Below are 21,750 nucleotides of genomic sequence, written 5' to 3'. Positions count from 1 at the left end.
TCTCACCTCTCCTCCTCTCTACCCCCTCTCCATCTCTCATACACTCCCCCCTCTCCCCCTTACCTCCTCTCACCTCTACCCCCTCTCCACCTCTTGCTTTCTCCTCCTCATTTTATTCTCCCTCGCATTTGCACCTTATACGATGCCTCTTTATACACATACAAACCAGTCACTCTCACATACAAACCAGTCACTCTTACAGACAAACCAGTCACTCTCACATACAAACCAGTTACTCTCACATACAAACCAGTCACTCTTACAGACAAACCAGTCACTCTCACATACAAACCAGTCACTCTTACATACAAACCAATCACTCTCACATACAAACCAGTTGCTCTCACATACAAACCAGTCACTCTCACATACAAACCAGTCACTCTCATATACAAACCAGTCATTCTCACATATAAACCAGTCACTCTCACATACAAACCAGTCACTCTCACATACAAACCAGTCACTCGCACATATAAACCAGTCACTCTCACATACAAACCAGTCACTCTCACATATAAACCAGTCACTCTCACATATAAACCAGTCACTCTCACATACAAACCAGTCACTCTCACATATAAACCAGTCACTCTCACATACAAACCAGTCACTCTCACATATAAACCAGTCACTCTCACATATAAACCAGTCACTCTCACATATAAACCAATCACTCTCACATATAAACCAGTCACTCTCACATATAAACCAGTCACTCTCACATATAAACCAGTCACTCACATATAAACCAGTCACTCTCACATACACACCAGCACTGCTTTTGTGTGAGAGATGAATGTGGTCTCTGGGACTCTCCTAATAGTTTCATATCCATGCCATAAATAAAACATTGATACAGCCAGCCCCAGAACACACACACACTCACATACAGACACATGCGGATTTCAAAGTGGCGAGGACTGTGTGACAAACTGACAGGACTGCTGTCAGTATCATCGAGTTTCCATGACAACAGCGAGGAGGAGAGAAATGAGAGACACATGTACAGAATTCTCTCTTTTTTTCTTACGTCTTGCTATGCACTGCTCCCCAACACTACTAATGACTACACAGTGTGCGTGCCAGTCCCAAAGGACGTGTTCTATATAACATTGCCTCCAGCAACTGGGGATGGTGAGGGAGGTGTGTGTGTGTATCGTGTATTCATAGTGTATGCATCGTGTGTGTTATTGTCTGGGTACCTATATACAGTATGTACAGAACATTGACTAACTAACTTGTTGGAAAGGTGACATCCTATGACGGTGCCACGTTGAAACTCACTGAGCTCTTCAGTAAGGCCACTCTACTGCCAATGTTTGTCTATGGAGATTGCATGGCGGTGTGCTCAATTTTATATACCTGTCAGCAACGGGTGTGGCTGAAATAGCCGAATCCACTAATTTGAAGGGGTGTCCACATACTTTTGTATTTGAAGGGGTGTCCATGGTGTACAGTATATACATTAAGTATAGGTGTATGTTTGAGTGGCGCAGTATACAGAATGTACTCATCTTAGCGTCCTCCAGGCTTTGCGCTGCTCTACTGGGAGGCCGTGGCTCAGCCTCTAAACACACCTAGCTACAAACAATAGATTCCTGACCCTGAGATACACTGTTAGCCAGTGACTATGACAACCCCACATACTCCTCTTCTCTCTCTCTCTCTCTCTCTCTCTTACTTCCTGAACAAAGAGATCAGACTATAAATGTAGCTATTCCATTATTTGATTTCTTATTTTCTCTCCCAGTGCATGCCCTGCTGGTTGCCAGCCACTCACCTGCGGTGGGAGTTCCTGTTGCTATTGACATGGCCACGCCCCGAGCAGCCAGGAGTAGGGCACTTTAGAACATTTTCATACATTGCAAGAACTTAGGACAGACAGGGAGAGGTGAGAGAGACAGCGAGGGGTTAGGAGCACCCAGAGTCAGTGGTTATTGTCCAATTATAAATTGTTAGTGAGCAGAAAAATTGTCATGCACCGTTACGGTCAACTGTCGTGTTGATGCCCATGCAAGCAGCAGAAAAATAATGGATTGAATCAAGCAGCATTCAAAGGTAGTCGGCGTGTTGTTAGTCATTCTGAAGCATCTTGATGGACTGATCCATAAGAATTGAAAATGGTATCTAGGCAGACATTTGGTGTGATATTTAATGTTACATATGACATATTATAAACTGGGTGGTTCGAGCCCTGAATGCTGATTAGCTGACAGCCGTGGTATATCAGACCGTATACCATAGGTATGAAAAAACATTTCTGTTTACTGCTCTAATTACGTTGATAACCAGTTTATCATAGCAATAAGGCACCTCGGGGGTTTGTGGTATATGGCCGTTATTGTTGCATTGTGCGTAAGAACAGCCCTTAGCCGTGGTATATTGGCCATATACCACACCTCCTCGTGCCTTATTGCTTAAGTATATGTTTCCTTTACAGAAGCAGGAATAGAGGTACGTCTGGTAAAAATAAGTAGTTTCACAAAGAGATGTGAATGCTTTTATGTATAAAATCTATAGAGGAGACATCACTTTGCATGCAGGCATGGACATCGATCAAGCAGGGTGAACGCAAAGAAAGAGAGAGCATCCCCGTGCTGATCGGAGGATGACCTCACGTGTCAACCAAACAAAAACCATGGCAGGGCATTTAGTGGAAAAGAGGTACACAGAAACTCAAAAGAAAATGAGAAAGAGGTTGTTCTACATTGCACTACGGGAGGGCAATAAACAGTCTAAATGCCCCCAAGCACAGTCAGTACAGAATGTAGTGTGCAGGACTTACTTTCTGGTGGTACCCTGTCCTTGTGGGGGCAGCCTGACAGGCTCCTGTGGTGGGGGTAGAGACCCGTGACGTGGCCTGTCCCGTCGCAGCCCGGGGTTGGACACTTACTCTCCTTCTTGTCCCCCCTTGAGGAATCTACCAAGGAGAAAAAGAAGGGGTGGGGGGGGGGGGTTCAAAAGTCATCTATCTAGGTGAGCGTTCGATCCTGGTTACTACAGCATGTCACCCCAACAAACGGAAATTAATGGAATGTCCCATTCCACTGTTGTTTACCAAACTTCATTTAGAGTGTCATAAATTCATATTGTATTTGAACCATATTATCCCCCCAAATTTAGAGGTGGTAGAAAGAAACACAGACTATAGTCACACCTGATTTATCAGTTTATCATGGCAGTACATGTTCCCCCCACATTCCCCCCACGCTCGCTGCGGAAAATCTGTGCAATTGTTCAATCCCAACATCCCAGAAATGCAATTTTATATTTCATACAAAATGTACACTTGCTGTAGAGATAACACAGAATGACTAAGCCTGTGTGAAACTGGCTTATCAGCAGTTCTCCCATATGTGTATCTGGGGCCTCGCTATCGCTACCATCTCCACCAATCCTCAATGGTCCCCCAAGGACAAGGAACAATCCCAGCTATGTTGAGTATGAGCATTGTCTCTGTGCGTCACAGCTAGATTGTTTTTTATTTAGAACTAGTAATGAATCACAGAGCTATCAATATCCCTGACCCCATGGCAACGTTAGAAAAATGAATTCCCCCACACAAGGCCATAGTCCCTGCCTTTAATGAAGACTTTGAATTTAAATAACTTGATGATAGATTATCTAATGCTATTATGGCCGTTTGAAAAAATAACTAGCATGTTGCCAGATCTGTAGGGTCTTACCAAAGCCTTATATAGCTCTGGGTCTTACTCGTACAGCTGTATGGTCTACAGACTAAAATTATACATAATATTCCTTGAGACCTCCCCACTAGCTTCCAGTGTTAATGGAAGTTAATAACATACCATTACAGTACATATCTGTGATGACCAACAATGGGTGGTCCTTAATAATAGTCATTTTGTTATACGATTTTTGCATGATTTGACGCCTGCCATTCAACATCCCGTGGCTACTGTTGGCAAGACGTGTTGTGGAAGACGATGAGCAATGGGCAGAATAATCTGGAGAAATGACTTCAAGTGACCTTGGATTTCTACTACTTCAGTATAAAAGGAACTTAAGTTTCACATATTATAAGGTTAAATAATGCCTGAACATCCAGTTCAGTATGGTTTCTGAATAAAGCTGTCCTCTTCCCTTCAGATGAACGGTGATAACACCCAATATTGGCTACTGCATATATTCATCTGACACCTCTGTCACACCCTGATCTGTTTCACCTGTCTTTGTGATGGTCTCCACCCCCCTCCAGGTGTCGCCCATCTTCCCCATTATCCCCAGTGTACTTATACCTGTGTTCTCTGTTTGTCTGTTGCCAGTTCGTCTTGTTTGTCAAGTCCAACCAGCATTTTTTGTATCAGCTCCTGCTTTTCCGCAGTCTCTCTTTTCTCGTCCTCCTTGTTTTGACCCTTGCCTATCCTGACCCTGAGCCTGCCTGCCGTCCTGTACATTTGCCCCTGTTGCTGTAATAAACATTGTTACTTCGACACGGTCTGCATCTGGGTCTTACCTTGTCCTGATACTGTATGGATCTTTAAAGTTTATGGAAGATTCATTTGATCTTCAGTTCAACCAAATCAAATAAAATGTTATTGGTCGCATACACATATCTAGCAGATGTTATTGCAAGTGTAGTGAAATTCTGGTGTGTTCCTAGCTCCAACAGTGTAGTAATATCAAACAATACACAAAAATCTAAAAGTAAAAGATTGTAATTAAGAAATAATAGAACGAGCAAAGTCAGAGTGGCATTGACTACAATACTGTAGAATACAGTATATACAGTTGGAGTCGGAAGTTTACATACACCTTAGCCAAATGAATTTAAACTCAGTTTTTCACAATTCCTGACACTTAATCCAATACCTTGACTTTGTTGTCCTTTGTTGTCCAAATTTGGAAGAATGAATGGGGTCATTGTCCATTTGGAAGACCCATTTACGACCAAGCTTTAACTTCCTGACTGATGTCTTGAGATGTTGCTTCAATATATCCACATCATTTTCCTGCCTCATGATGCCATCTATTTTGTGAAGTGCACCAGTCCCTCCTGCAGCAAAGCACCACCACAACATGATGCTGCCATCCCCGTGCTTCCCGGTTGGGATGGTGTTCTTCGGCTTGCAAGCCTCCCCCTTTTTTCTCGAAACATAATGATGGTCATTATGACCAAACAATTCTATTTTTGTTTCATCAGACCAGAGGACATTTCTCCAAAAAGTACGATCTTTGTCCCCATGTGCAGTTGCAAACCCTAGTCTGGCTTTTTTATGGCGGTTTTGGAGCAGTGGCTTCTTCCTTGCTGAGTGGCCTTTCAGGTTATGTCGATATAGGGCTCGTTTTACTGTGGATATAGATACTTTTGTACCTGTTTCCTCCAGCATCTTCACAAGGTTCTTTGTTGTTGTTCTGGGATTGATTTACACTTTTCGCACCAAAGTACGTTCATCTCTAGGAGACAGAACGCGTCTCCTTCCGGAGCGGTATGACAGCTGCATGGTCCCATGGTGTTTATACTTGCGTACTATTGTTTGTACAGATGAACGTGGTACCTTCAGGCGTTTGGAAATTGCTCCTAAGGATGAACCAGACTTGGCTGATATCTTTAGATTTTCCCATGATGTCAAGCAAAGAGTTTGAAGGTAGGCCTTGAAATACATCCACAGGTACACCTCCAATTGACTCAAATTATGTAAATTAGCCGATCAGAAGCTTCTAAAGCCATGACATCATTTTCTGGAATTTTCCAAGCTGTTTAAAAGCACAGTCATTTTAGTGTATGTAAACTTCTGACCCAGTGGAATTGTGATACAGTGAATTATAAGTGAAATAATCTGTCAGTAAACAATTGTTGGAAAAATTACTTGTTTCATGCACAAAGTAGATGTCCTAACCGACTTGCCAAAACTATAGTTTGTTAACAAGAAATTTGTGGAGTGGTTGAAAAACGAGTTTTAGTGACTCCAACCTGAGTGTATGTAAAACTTCCGACTTCAACTGTACATATGAAATGAGTAAAACAGTACGTAAACATTATTAAAGTGACTAGTGTGACCAGGGCAGATGAGTAGCTACAGTATTAAACTTTCAGATCAATGTCTTTTGTGTCCTTTGGAATGTTACTCAAAACACAGCATCTCCGTCCAACGACCATGAACGCCACGTGCCACCACCACCCCTCTGATACTACCATAATGAAATGAAATGTTGAAATGTTGCTCATTCATCTGCTCTGAAGCTATCTTATGGATTAATAGCTGCATACAGAGAGATGGGATGGCTCACTCCCATGACTGACAAGCCAAGCCTCTGATGTTAGCATGCCAGCCTATTTTAACAACATAAGTTTGTAGCCGATGCTGCCACTGCAATATGCAGCATGGAGACCAGCTGGGGGAAATGTTTCTGTCCTCTCCCACGGAGGAGCTGAACTACTGGGCAAGGGGTCAAGGGGTCAAGTAAACGTCCAATATTACTAGATCCATGGGCTAAATAAGATATCCGAGTTATTCAGCTTGATGTTACGTAATTCTGTTTCTGTGGGCCCTATTGGCATCTGTTGAAACCTATTTTCAGCAGGGGCTGACAGCCTAAGTCTTTAAGAGTTAATTTCTTATCACGTCTACATACATTCCATAGCTTTGTCTGTACATTATGCCTTGAATCTATTCTATCGCGCCCAGAAACCTGCTCCTTTTACTCCCTGTTCCAAACGTACTAGACGACCAGTTCTGATAGCCATTAGCCGTAACCTTATCCTACTCCTCCTCTGTTCCTCTGGTGATGTAGAGATGAATCCAGGCACTGAAGTGCCTAGCTCCACTCCTACTCCCCAGGTGCTTTCATCTGTTGACTTCTGTAACCGTGAAAGCCTTGGTTTCATGCATGTTAACATTAGAAGCCTCCTCCCTAAGTTTGTTTTATTCACTGCTTTAGCACCCTCCGCCAACCAGGATGTCCTAGCTGTGTCTGAATCCTGGCTTAGGAAGTCCACCAAAAACCCTGAAATTTCCATCCCTAACTATAACATTTTCCAAAAAAGATAGAACTGCCAAAGGGGGCGGTGTTGCAATCTACTGCAGAGATAGCCTGCAGAGTTCTGTCTTACTATCCAGGTCTGTACCCAAACAATTCGAGCTTCTACTTTTAAAAATCCACCTTTCCAGAAACAAGTCTCTCACCGTTGCCGCTTGCTTATAGACCACATTTTGCCCCCAGCTGTGCCCTGGACACCATATGTGAATTGATTGCCCCCCATCTATCTTCAGAGTTCGCGCTGCTAGGTGACCTAAACTGGGACATGCTTAACACCCCGGCCATCCTACAATCTAAGCTTGATGCCCTCAATCTCACACAAATTATCAATGAACCCACCAGGTACAACCCCAAATCCGTAAACACGGGCACCCTCATAGATATCATCCTAACCAAATTGCCCACCAAATACACCTCTGCTGCTTTCAACCAAGATCTCAGCGATCACTGCCTCATTGCCTGCATCCGTAATGGGCCTGCGGACAAACAACCACCCCTCATCACTGTCAAACGCTCCCTAAAAGATTTCAGCGAGCAGGCCTTTCTAATCAACCTGGCCCGGGTATCGTGGAAGGATATTGACCTCATTCCGTCAGTAGAGGATGCCTGGTTATTCTTTAAAAGTGCCTTCCTCACCATCTTAAATAAGCATGCCCCATTAAAAAAATGTAGAACCAGGAACAGATATAGCCCTTGGTTCTCTCCAGACCTGACTGCCCTTGACCAGCACAAACACATCCTGTGGCGTTCTACATTAGCAGAAATTTGCATCCTGTAGCACAAACTCAGAAAAGTTCTGGGACATTGTAAAGTCCATGGAAAATAAGAGCACCTCCTCCCAGCAGCCCGCTGCACTGAGGCTAGGAAACACTGTCACCACCGATAAATCCACTATAATTGAGAATTTCAATAAGCATTTTTCTACGGCTGGCCATGCTTTCCACCTGGCTACCCCTACCCCGATCAACAGCCCCCCCCCCACCCCCAGCAACTCGCCCAGACCTCCCCCATTTCTCCTTCACCCAAATCCAGATAGCTGATTTTCTGAAAGAGCTGCAAAATCTGGACCCCTACAAATCAGCCGGGCTAGACAATCTGGACCCTCTCTTTCTAAAATTATCTGCCGAAATTGTTGCAACCCCTATTACTAGCCTGTTCAACCTTTCTTTCGTATCATCTGAGATTCCCAAAGATTGGAAAGCTGCCGCGGTCATCCCCCTCTTCAAAGAGGTCGACACTCTAGACCCAAACTGCTATAGACCTATATCTATCCTACCCTGCCTTTCTAAGGTCTTCGAAAGCCAAGTTAACAAACAGATTACCGCCCATTTCGAATCCCACCGTATCTTCTCCACTATGCAATCTGGTTTCAAAGCTGGTCATGGGTGCACCTCAGCCATGCTCAAGGTCCTAAACGACATCATAACCGCCATCGATAAGAGACATTACTGTGCAGCTGTATTCATTGACCTGACCAAGGCTTTCGACTCTGTCAATCACCACATTCTTATCGTCAGACTCAACAGACTTGGTTTCTCAAATTATTGCCTCGCCTGGTTCCCCAACTACTTCTCTGAGTTCAGTGTGTCAAATTGGAGGGCCTGTTGTCTGGACCTCTGGCAGTCTCTATGGGGAGGCCACAGGGTTAAATTCTCGGGCCGATTCTCTTCTCTGTATACATCAATGATGTCGCTCTTGCTGCTGGTGATTCTCTGATCCACCTCTATGCAGATGACACCATTCTGTATACCTCTGGCCCTTCTTTGGACACTGTGTTAACTAACCTTCAGACGAGCTTCAATGCCATACAACTCTCCTTCCGTGGTCTCCAACTGCTCTTAAATGCAAGTAAAACTAAATGCATGCTCTTTAACGATCGCTACCCGCACCTGCCCGCCCGTACAGCATCACTACTCTCGACGGTTCTGACTTAGAATATGCGGACAACTACAAATACCTGGGTGTCTGGTTAGACTGTAAACTCTCCTTCCAGACTCACATTAAGCATCTCCAATCCAAAATTAAATCTAGAATCGGCTTCCTATTTAACAACAAAGCATCCTTCACTCATGCTGCAAACATACTCTCGTTAAACTGACCATCCTACCGATCCTCGACTTCGGCAATGTAATTTAAAAAATAGCCTCCAACATTCTACTCAACAAATTGGATGCAGTCTATCACAGTTTTGTCACCAAAGCCCAATATACTACCCACCACTGCGACCTGTACGCTCTCGTTGGCTGGCCCTCGCTTCATACTCATCGCCAAACCCACTGGCTCCAGGTCATCTACAAGTCTCTGCTACGTAAAGCCACGCCTTACCTCAGCTCACTGGTCACCATAGCAGCACCCACCCGTAGCACTCGCTCCAGGACGTATATCTCACTGGTCACCCCCAAAGCCAATTCTTCCTTTGGCCGCCTTTCCTTCAGGTTCTCTGCTGCCAATGACTGGAACAAACTGCAAAAATCACTGAAGCTGGAGACTCATATCTCTACACTAGCTTTAAGCACCAGCTGTCAGAGCAGCTCACAGATCGCTGCACCTGTACATAACCCATCCAACTACCTCATCGCCATGCTGCATTTATTTATTTATCTTGCTCCTTTGCACCCCAGTATCTCTACTTGCACATTGATCTTCTGCACATCTCCCATTCCAGTGTTTAATTGCTATATTGTAATTACTTCGCCACCATGGCCTATTTATTGTTTTACCTCCCTTATTCTACCTCATTTGCACATACTGTATATACAGTGCCTTGCGAAAGTATTCGGCCCCCTTGAACTTTTCGACCTTTTGCCACATTTCAGGCTTCAAACATAAAGATATAAAACTGTAATTTTTTTGTGAAGAATCAACAACAAGTGGGACACAATTATGAAGTGGAACGAAATTTATTGGATATTTCAAACTTTTTTAACAAATAAAAAACTGAAAAATTGGCCTTGCAAAATTATTCAGCCCCCTTAAGTTAATACTTTGTTGCGCCACCTTTTGCTGTGATTACAGCTGTAAGTCGCTTGGGGTATGTCTCTATCAGTTTTGCACATCGAGAGACTGACATCTTTTCCCATTCCTCCTTGCAAAACAGCTCGAGCTCAGTGAGGTTGGATGGAGAGCGTTTGTGAACAGCAGTTTTCAGTTCTTTCCACAGATTCTCAATCGGATTCAGGTCTGGACTTTGACTTGGCCATTCTAACACCTGGATATGTTTATTTGTGAACCATTCCATTGTAGATTTTGCTTTATGTTTTGGATCATTGTCTTGTTGGAAGACAAATCTCCGTCCCAGTCTCAGGTCTTTTGCAGACTCCATTAGGTTTTCTTCCAGAATGGTCCTGTATTTGGCTCCATCCATCTTCCCATCAATTTTAACCATCTTCCCTGCCCCTGCTGAAGAAATGCAGGCTCAAACCATGATGCTGCCACCACCATGTTTGACAGTTGGGATGGTGTGTTCAGGGTGATAAGCTGTGTTGCTTTTACGCCAAACATAACGTTTTGCATTGTTGCCACAAAATTCGATTTTGGTTTCATCTGACCAGAGCACCTTCTTCCACATGTTTGGTGTGTCTCCCAGGTGGCTAGTGGCAAACTTTAAACGACACTTTTTATGGATATCTTTAAGAAATGGTTTTCTTCTAGCCACTCTTCCATAAAGGCCAGATTTGTGCAGTATACGACTGATTGTTGTCCTATGGACAGAGTCTCCCACCTCAGCTGTAGATCTCTGCAGTTCATCCAGAGTGATCATGGGCTTCTTGGCTGCATCTCTGATCAGTCTTCTCCTTGTATGAGCTGAAAGTTTAGAGGGACGGCCGGGTCTTCGTAGATTTGCAGTGGTCTGATTCTCCTTCCATTTCAATATTATCGCTTGCACAGTGCTCCTTGGGATGTTTAAAGCTTGGGAAATCTTTTTGTATCCAAATCCGGCTTTAAACTTCTCCACAACAGTATCTCGGACCTGCCTGGTGTGTTCCTTGTTCTTCATGATGCTCTCTGCGCTTTAAACGGACCTCTGAGACTATCACAGAGCAGGTGCATTTATACGGAGACTTGATTACACACAGGTGCATTCTATTTATCATCATTAGTCATTTAGGTCAACATTGGATCATTCAGAGATCCTCACTGAACTTCTGGAGAGAGTTTGCTGCACTGAAAGTAAAGGGGCTGAATAATTTTGCACGCCCAATTTTTCCGTTTTTTATTTGTTAAAAAAGTTTGAAATATCCAATAAATTTCGTTCCACTTCATGATTGTGTCCCACTTGTTGTTGATTCTTCACAAAAAATTACAGTTTTATATCTTTATGTTTGAAGCCTGAAATGTGGCAAAAGGTCGAAAAGTTCAAGGGGGCCGAATACTTTCGCAAGGCACTGTAGATTTTTTTTCCTACTGTATTATTGACTGTATGTTTGTTTATTCCATGTGTAACTCTGTGTTGTTGTATGTGTCGAACTGCTTTGCTTTATCTTGGCCAGGTCGCAGTTGCAAATGAGAACTTGTTCTCAACTAGCCTACCTGGTTAAATATAGGTGAAATAAAAATAAAATAAATTAACCAAAATGCTGTTGGCACTGAGTGCATCATCAGTACTGTACACATCAGGGTGAAGATACTAGCTGGCTATTGTATGAATGGGGAGAGTGTTGAGAGTTTAAGGAAGTGGTTACCTTTAGGGTAGTATGCTCTCTTTGACCCGTCGTGGTGCATTCTGGACTTGCGCTCCTCAGCCCCGCTGCTCTGTCGGGGGCTGTGTTCGCCGCGGTGGTGGTGATGATGATTGTCCCTCCGGACCACCGCATGATGTCCCTCCAAGGCCATGCGGTCCCTCATGACCTTGGCTCGCTCCGACTCCATAGCAATGGCCTTCTCCAGCAGGGACAGGTTTCCTTTGGTCATGTCGAAGGCCTCTTCTGAGCGATCCGAGGCCACCGATGTGGTGTCCTCATCCCCGTCCTGGTGGCAGCTGGCCGAGTAGCCCGTCCTTGAGGCCGGGCTCAGCTGCTCCTCCAGCTTCATCAGGTTGACCATGTCTGAGTAGTTGCGCTCCAGGGACCCACGCTCGTCTGGCTGCTGGCCCTGCTGGCAGCTTTCGTACCTGGGCAAGTGGTGGTGGTCCTGGGGCTGGTGCTGAGACTGATGGTGCTGGTGGTCGGTTTGGTGCAGCAGGTGGTGGTGGGGCTGGTGAGGGTGGTGGTTCTGATGCGCCTGGTAGTGGTGCAGGCCCGGGTGTCCAGGGCGGTCAGATGGAGACGTCTCGTTTAGCTTGCGGGCCAGGTCAAAGCACTGGTTCCTCAGACACTCCAGGCTGTTGAGACACACCTCCTCCACGCTCTCCTCAGCCTGACCCCTGATCCCATGATGGTGGGGCCGCCCGTTGGGATGCTCGCCGTCATCCACCCCTTCTAGGCAGCCATCTTCAGGCAGCATGGCACCGTGGCCCTGCGCCAACAGCTTGAGCGAATCCACTGTCTCCCTGACCACGTCACTGTCCAGGTCCACGCTCAGCTCGCCCTTCCTGCTCCCGCCGCACTCACTACCCTCTTCCTCATCGTCATCATCGTCCTCGCCGGCGCTGTTCGAGGAGTTGCTGTTCATCTCTGACTCGGTCATGGCCTGGTAGGCAGCGTCCTCTGCGATCTTCCCCAGGTTGAGAAGGGACTTGGCCACCAGCTCATCGTAGTTTTCATACTCTTCCCCGTTAGGGCCGATGTTTGGACCGGGGCCGCTGTTGTTGTTGTTGTTGTCCTTCTGTCCTATCGAGTGATGCCTTGATTGTCCACTATTTTTGTAGCGGTTCCCTGTGGTCATGAAAGGAAGGATAGACCTTTCAGCCCTTACTATAGTTGGATAGATGAAGAACAAGACCATCAGAGTTGAATTCTTTGGGATATTAATATGAAATTCAACATCTTTCAAAAACATTCCATCTAGTTAGATTTTGATCTGCCTTTGATCTCCCAGTTCTGTGATTTTTACTATCAAGCCCTTCAATGTATTACTTACTGTACAATGATTTGGATATTAATCATCACATTTAATGGATTATGTTTGCATTAATAATTTGATGTTGTACATCATATATTTGGCCAGTCATTGCCAGTATAAAATCCTTTAAATAAAACTTGTAAAAGTCAAATCCAATGTATCTAGTACGACTAATAAACCAAATACCTTTTAATTAATCCATTCAAATAAATTTACTTTTCAACTAATCATGGATCACGAGTCAATGTGGTTGTAATAATACGTTTCAGTGTTGATTTTAGGGACAGCGGCATATGAGACCGCGGGAGGGAATGAAAGAGGCGTATGAGGTGTTCCGGTTCGGGAGCACGAAATGTCCTCGAAGAAGGCATTTCCATGGGGGGGGGTTAATAACTCGGCGAGCTCCTCTCTCGATAGCTCTTGAAGGCACTGTCAGAGGCGATTGAGGACAAGAGAGAGAGAGAGGGAGACAGAGAAAGATGGAGTGCCGATGAAGGGAGAACAGGCGCATCTGGTGCACCGAAGGTAGAGAACCACTTATTACACCCCCCTCCTCCTGAGGACCTTACTGGCCACATGCTCACAGAGACCATCATGCCTCTCTCCCTCCGCCCAGACAGACCCCTTTCACCAATTCTATTCTCTCTGAGGTATTATGCCTCCGTCTCTCCATGATTGGGTATGGCTCTCACTGGCCACATCAAAGGTGCATCACTTTGATTAGAAGTATATCTTTGATTCAGGGACCTCATTTCTAGTGGCAGCTTATTAGTCCAGCAAATAACTCCCAGCTCCACCCAACTCTATCACCCCCTCTTATTTCCCCAGAAACATTGGAAAAATGCGCTCACCTGGCTCATGGTGCACTTCTTCCTCCTCTTCTTCCTCATGTTCATCTTCATCGCCCTCATCCTCCTCTTCCTCTTGCTCCTCCTCTTCCTCTTGCTCTTCATCATCCCCATCCTCTGCTTCCTCGTCTTCCTCTATCCCATCCTCCACCTGTTCTACCTCTACTGGCCCTACTACATCTCTCTCCCTCTCCACCTCTTCCTCCTCTTCCTCCTCTTCCCCTTCCTCATCGCCTTGCTCCTCGTTATCCTCCGAAAATCCTTCCTCCTCCTCCATCTCATCTCCCTCTTCCTCTCCCTCCCCTTCCTCCTCTTCCCCTTCCTCCTGGATCTCCCCCTCTAACTCCCCCTGCTCCTTCTCCTCCCTCTCATCCATGGGTTCAGGTTCATAGCAGGGGAAGATGGCAACAGTGTCCTCCTCTGGGTCGGGAGGGGTTAAGAAGGGCCTCCTCTTGGGGGCAGGCTCCAGAGGCTGTTTCTCCTGGGTCTTCCTCTTTTTGGCCAGGGGGCAACCATAGACACTAAATACAAGACATGAGAGGAGTAGAGATTTGTTCAATGGCCTTAATGAGATAAGGGTTCTGTATCTCTAGAGATACCGTGTTATAGCCAGATATAGCCAATCTGGCACAATGTTAATGACTTCTATATCAGTTAAAATCTGGAGGATTCATAATGCAGTCCAACAGGCTCAGAGAGGACGTCAATCATTGCATAATGTCAACTAAACAAGAATTGAAATGTTTATTTTCTAACCAATTGTACATACATACAGGAAAATGCATTCTCTACTTCAATTACATTCCCAAAAGCCACTGCATTTCGAAAACCCAGCAGACATCGTTTAAAAGACTCGGCCTCCAAAATGTAAAACCAATGCTTATTCAACCAGCCCTCAATTACACAACCAGCCCTCAATTACATTCCCATAATAATCATTAGCTGTTGAGAGATTTCCATTTAATTGCTCAAAAACAGTGAGTGAAATTATGCATGGTTTTTAAACCTCTCTGGGATAGGGTCTAGTTTCCTGAATTTCCGCCTGACTGACGTGCCCAAAGTAAACTGCCTGTTACTCAGGCCCAGAAGCCAGGATATGCATAATTGGTAGCATTGGATAGAAAACACTTTGACGTTTCTAAAACTGTTAAAATAATGCCTGAGACTAAAACAGAATAGATATGGCAGGCGAAAATCCGAAGAAAAACCAACCGGAATTTTTTATTGTTTTTGAGGTCCCAGGCTCTTATAATGGAAACCTATTGTTCCTATGTAATTCCGTCACCCAGAATGCAATTCCTATGGCTTCCACTAGATGTCAACAGTCTTTATTCAAGATTTCAGGCTTGTTTTTTGAAAAACAAGCAAGAATTTGGAGTTTCGGTGAAGAGAGCACCGGAACAATATCAGTCTTTCGGTGCAGAAGGGAGAGGGAGCGCACTTACTAATTTTGCTTTCCTATTGAACATACTACTTTCCGTATGAATTATTACAGTTTATTTACATTTTAGAGTACATCAGGATTAAATAGAAACGTCGTTTGACTTGTTTGGACGAAGTTCAGCGTTAGCTATTTGGACTCCTTTGTCTGCATGTTGAACGAGTGGATTACTGAAATCGATGGCACCAACTAAAATTCATGTTGGGATTGCAAACAGAGGAAGATCTTCAAAAGTAAGTGATTTATTTAGTCGCTATTTGTGATTTTGTGAAGACTGTGCTGGTTGAAAAATATGTTGATATGGGGCGCTGTCCTCAGACCATCGCAAGGTATGCTTTCACTGTAAAGCCCATTGTAAATCAGACAACGCAGTTAGATTAACAAGAATGTAAGCTTTTAAATGATATAAGATACTTGTACGTTCATGAATGTTTAATATCACGATTATTTATTTGAATTGCGCCCTCCAATTTCACCGGATGTGGGCAGCCGGTGTCCCGCTAGCGGGACGCATAACCCTAAGTTAATGTGGATGTCAGGAAATCAATTACTTTATTTCCATATCTAAGGGCTTATTTATAGTTTGGAAGGAAGAGTTGAAGGTTGCTGTTCTTTATCAATGAGACTAGAGTAGACAGTGATGAGATGCTACAGTTCTTTGTGTGGATGTTCAATAGTAGTAGTAGCCTGGATTCCACACTCAACATTGCTCTGCCAGTTTCACCATTGTTGAAGTGAAACAAAAGTGAAACAGAGGGATATTCAGTGTGGATTCCACAGGGGCACACTCCAAAACTCAGACATAATTTACAAATGCAGTATTTGTATTTAGTGAGTCCGCCAAATCAGAGGCAGTAGGGATGACAACACGTTTTATTGATAGGTGCGTAAATTGGACCACATTGCTGTCCTGCCTGAGCATTTGATATGTAATGAGTACCTTTGGGTGTCAGGGGAAATGAGTAAAAAGTACAATATTTTCTTTAGGAATGTAGGGAAGTAAAAGTAAAACTTGTCAAAAATATAGTAAAGTACATATACCTAAAAAATGACTTAAGTAGTACTTTCAAGTATTTTTACTTAATTTTACACCAATGCTCACATGCTTGGTTAGGAGTCATTGGGCTGTAAAATGGCCCACATTTCTACTCTATTTACTGTGGTTTATCCCCCCTCCCACTCAGCCAATGGATCCGGCCTAGCCTGCCCTAATGTGTGCAAATCTACTGTCTCAGTTAGACTGAAGGACCACCGGCAACCGGCACAACAAGGACACGTTGCCAGCTAATGGGCCTCTCTATTTTTACTCCATTTGGAATTATACATAACGATTAGGGTACACACACACACACACACACACACACACACAGAACTGCTCCATATACAACATATCACGCGCAACTGGGTGATCAATTTCCTAACTCTACCTACATGTACATACTAGCTCAACTAACAGGTGCACCTGCACATTGACTCTGTACCGGCACCCCCCTGTATATATTGTTAATTTTCACTGCTCCTCTTTAATTACTTGTTACTTTTATCTCTTATTCTTATCCGTATTTTTTTTAAACTGCACTGTTGGTTAGGGGCTCATAAGTAAGCATTTCACTGTAAGGTCTACACCTGTTGTATTCGCCTCATGTGACTAATAAAATTTGATTTTATTTGATTCAGCTACACAGACTAGAGAATAACAACAAAAATATACATTTTCAGGGAGAGTACAGGCGGTGATCAGAGAAGAATCCATTTTCCTTTGCATACATCTGACATTTCTTTATTTTGCCCTGGTGTCTTCTCTCTCTTCTTCTCTTCCTTTTATCCTACAGCTGTCAGGCAGATAGCTTGCGGGTGCAAACTGTGGACTGTTGACTGTCTCAGTGTGTGTGTGTGTGCCTGCTCCACTCAGTATGACCTTGGACACCTCAACGTCTCCCACAGGCAGGCCACACCAATTAAAATTCCACAGGTAATTAAGCCACATATGAATAAGGGAACACTGCAGACAATTTGGAGAAGGATTGTGCTGTAATTATGTGGAGAGAGAGAGAGAGAGAGAGAGAGAGAGAGAGAGAGAGAGAGAGAGAGAGAGAGAGAGAGAGAGAGAGAGAGAGAGAGAGAGAGAGAGAGAGAGAGACAGACAGACAGACAGACAGACAGACAGACAGACAGACAGACAGACAGACAGACAGACAGACAGACAGACAGACAGACAGACAGACAGACAGACAGACAGACAGACAGACAGACAGACAGACAGACAGACAGACAGACAGACAGACAGACAGACAGAGACTGCATGCAGAATTCTGCAAAAACATCCTCCGTGTAAAACACCAAATAATGCATGCAGAGCAGAATTATGCTGATACACACAAATAATCAAAATCCAGAAAAGAGCTGTTAAATTCTACAACCACATAAAAGGAAGCGATTCCCAAACCTTCCAACACAAAGCCATCACCTACAGAGAGATGAACCTGGAGAAGAGCCCCCTAAGCAGTGGTGTAAATTAAGTAAAAATACTTTAAAGTACTACTTAAGTAGTTTTTGGGGTGTCTGTACTTTACTTCACTATTTAATTTTTTTCCAATTTTACTTTTACTTCACTACATTCCTAAAGAAAATAATGTACGTTTTTCTCCATGCGTTTTCATTGACAGCCAAAATTACTCGTTACACTTTGAGTGCTTAGCAGGACAGGATAATGGTCAAATTCACGCACAAATTCACACATCAGGAGAACATCCCTGGTCGTCCCTACTGCCTCTGGTCTGGCAGAGTCACTAAACATAGAACATCCCTGGTCGTCCCTACTGCCTCTGATCTGGCAGAGTCACTAAACAGAGAACATCCCTGGTCGTCCCTACTGCCTCTGGTCTGGCAGAGTCACTAAACAGAGAACATCCCTGGTCGTCCCTACTGCCTCTGATCTGGCAGAGTCACTAAACAGAGAACATCCCTGGTCGTCCCTACTGCCTCTGGTCTGGCAGAGTCACTAAACAGAGAACATCTCTGGTCGTTCCTACTGCCTCTGGTCTGGCAGAGTCACAAAACACAAAGGCTTTGTTTGTAAATATGTCTGTATTGGAGCGTGCCCCTGACTCTCCATAACTAAATACAAATCAGAAAACGGTGCCGACTGGTTTTCTTAAAATGAGGAATTTGAAATGATTTATACTTTTACTTTTGATACTTGAGTAAATTTTAAAAATTACATTTACTTTTGATACTTAGGTATATTTAAAACCAAATACTTTTATATGTTTACTCAAGTAATATTTTACTGGGTGACTTTCACTTTTACTTGAGTCATTTTCTATTAGGGAACACTGCAGACAATTTGGAGAAGGATTGTGCTGTAATTACTCAAGTATGACAATTGGGAGCTTTTTACACCACTGCCCCTAGGCAAGCTGATCCTTGGGCTCTGTTCACAAACAGACCTCACAGAGCACCAGGACAGCAACACAAATAGACAAATAAATCATAAGAAAACAAAAAGATAATTACTTGACACATTGGAAAGAATTAACAAAAAAACAGAGCAAACTAGAATGCTATTTGGCCCTAAACAGAGAGTACACAGTGGCAGAATACCTGAACACTGTGACTGACCCAAAATTAAGGAAATCTTTAACTATGTACAGACTCAGTGAGCATAGCCTTGCTATTGAGAAAGGCCGCCGAAGGCAGACCTGGCTCTCAAGAGAAAACACCTGCCCACATGATGAGGTGGAACCTGATCTGCACTTCCTAACCTCCTGCAAAATGTGACCATATTTGAGACAGTTATTTCCCTCAGATTACACAGACCCACAAAGAATTCGGAAACAAATCTAATTTTGATAAACTCCCATATCTTTTGGGTGAAATACCACAGTGTGCCATCACAGCAGAAAGATGTTTGACCTGTTGCCACAAGAAAAGGGCAATCAGTGAAGACCAAACACCATTGTAAATACAACCTATATTTATGTTTATTTATTTTCCTTTTTTACATTTGCACATCATTACAACACTGTATATAGACATAGAGACACCTTTTTTGAGTGTAATGTTTACTGTACATTTTTTATTGTTTATTTCACTTTTGTTTATTTTCTATTTCACTTGCTTTGCCAGTGTAAACATATGTTTCCCATGCCAATAAAGACCCTTCAGTTGAAATTGAATTGAAATTACATTTAGAAAGACAGAGAGAGAGAGAGAGAGAGAGAGAAAGAGAGGGTGGGTATAAGAGAAGTATATGCTGTGGAAATAATAATGACTTCCCTCAGAGAAATGTCCTTTAGAACATATCCTCTGGTTAACTCCTCTAGCTAATGCCTATAGAAAACTGTTGAGGCTAGAACCTTTTTAGAACACAACCATTTGGAACCTTAACCTTTTCTAGATCTACTGTCATCAAAGTAGCCTTTTTCGAGGCATGTCAAATCCAGCTCAGTCAAAGTAATAAAAATACAGCGACCTCTGCCTAACAAACAATAAAAACAATTCTAAGGGACTGATGTCTTATAAATCGTTAGTCTCACTTAGTGAAACAATTTATGCATTTTTGCCCTTGCGGGAATTGGGATAAAGCAAGACATCCAACTTTTAATTGGTTGGGCTACAAAAGGCATTTTCCGGCTGTATCCATCCCATCATTAACACTGTGCACTAGCTGCTCGTTGCCATGACGACGACAGCGGGCTTGCCGTATATGAGTTTCCATAGGAGCGCCCTGCTCTCTGTGCCTATACTGCAGCAGCATCCACAGGCATGCATAGCACAGCACTGTCGCTATGGTGATCTCCCCCTCAGGAGTTGGATTTGCCATCCAAGCAGACAGACAGTGCGAGAGAAAGAGAAGAAGAGATAGAGGGAGAGACAGAGTGAGAGCAGCAATTCTGTCTGACAGACATAACCCCTCTCTCCCCTTCTCCCTCCCTGTCTCCCCCTCCCTCCCTCTCTTCCTCCCCAAAAGCATAACAAAAGCAGAGCTGGTATTCTGTATTCTGGAGGGCTCCGTCTGTCTATCACACCGCAGCGCAGGCGCCCTCTGTTCCTCCCTCCTGCACAGGCAGCACACAATCCCTGTCTATAGAAGACCACATTCTATGATGGAGCTTATCTGACATGTACAGACCGCAACCAACAGGCTGCAGTCATATAATATTAATCACCGAAATTGACAAAAATTCCTGAAGACTACAATTATGGAATTTCAGCAATAAGATTATCTGACAACCATGCTTGATTGGTCTAAGTATTTGATTTGAATAATATGTTTTGTATTATGTATTTACTATGTTGAATATATGGACAGATAAGAAGAAGATCCATTCATTAAATACATTTCAACTACATTTCCGATGCTGCAATGGTGAGGCTTAGAGTCAAAGCTCCAGGAAGTACTAGTAAAATCACGAGTCAGGATGAATCAATCCTCCTCAGCTTAGGTCTTCAGACGTGTCTAAACAAGAACATCTATCAGACCAATGTACTGCAATCTTCATCATCAGCCACCCCACAAAACCTATCACAGATCTTATGGACTAAAGCCCTCACACACACACACACACACACACACACACACACACACACACACACACACACACACACACACACACACACACACACACACACACACACACACACACACACACACACACACACACACACACACACACACACACACACACACACACACACACACACACACACACACACACACTTCTGACCTACAAAGTCCAAAATACACACACATACCTGCGACAGGTGTAAATGTCATCTTTGAATTTTTAGCAGCGAAGGAGGTGGAGGGAAGACAATCTCAAGTCATAGTGTTGTGTGACACAGACACAGGTGGTTAAAGAGACAGTTTAAAGTCCATAAATTATAAAAAGACATCTGTATGAGATTTACAGTTGAAAACAGTTATGGGTAAAATCATCAACAGAAACAGTCTACAAACAAACCCTTATACCATTATATTACCATATTGACAAATATATACACTGAGTAGATACACTGAGTACACCAAACACTAAGAACACCTTCCTAATATTGAGCTGCCCCCCCCCCCCCCCCCCCCCTTTTTTTGGAGTCAAAAGCATCCCAAATGCTTCCCAAAGTTGTGTCAAGTTGGCTGGATGTCCTTTGGGTGGTGGACCATTCTTGATCCACACAGGAAACTGTTGTGGGTGAAAAACCCAGCTGCGTTGCAGTTCTTGACACAAACCAGTGTACCTAGCACCTACCATACCCGATTCAAATGTCTTGCTCATTCACCCTCTGAATGGCACACATACACAATCCATGTCTCAATTGTTTCAAGGCTTAAAAATCCTTCTTTAACCTGTCTCCTCCACTTCATCTACAGTGATTGTAGTGTATTTAACAAGTGACATGAATAAGGGATCATATCTTTCACCTGGATTCACCTGGTCAGTCTATGTTATGTAAAGA

The 21,750-nt window shown here is 43.7% G+C and overlaps 1 protein-coding gene across 9 annotated transcripts in view; it reads right to left on the bottom strand.

The window, feature by feature from the left end:
* The window catches only part of LOC106608144 (myelin transcription factor 1-like protein), a 355,994-nt gene that overhangs the window by 129,799 nt on the left and 204,445 nt on the right, over window positions 1-21,750 (bottom strand). For 7 of the 9 annotated variants that reach the window (XM_082977020.1, XM_082977024.1, XM_082977022.1 and 4 more), the window contains exons 6-9: window positions 13,857-14,374; window positions 11,688-12,857; window positions 2,789-2,923; window positions 1,784-1,874 (exon numbers count right to left, since the gene is read on the bottom strand). In XM_082977020.1, the coding sequence (XP_082833146.1) occupies window positions 1,784-1,874; window positions 2,789-2,923; window positions 11,688-12,857; window positions 13,857-14,374 (1,914 nt within the window). The remainder of the gene's footprint in view (window positions 1-1,783; window positions 1,875-2,788; window positions 2,924-11,687; window positions 12,858-13,856; window positions 14,375-21,750) is intronic. The other 2 variants (XM_082977023.1, XM_082977027.1) reach the window with 1 other exon arrangement.

Source organism: Salmo salar, chromosome 06 (genome assembly GCF_965601325.2).
Source record: "Salmo salar chromosome 06, fSalSal1, whole genome shotgun sequence".
NCBI classification, from domain to species: Eukaryota; Metazoa; Chordata; class Actinopteri; order Salmoniformes; family Salmonidae; genus Salmo; species Salmo salar.
The sequence above is the reverse complement of the archived record's forward strand: the minus strand, read 5'-3'. Positions and strand labels throughout refer to the sequence as shown.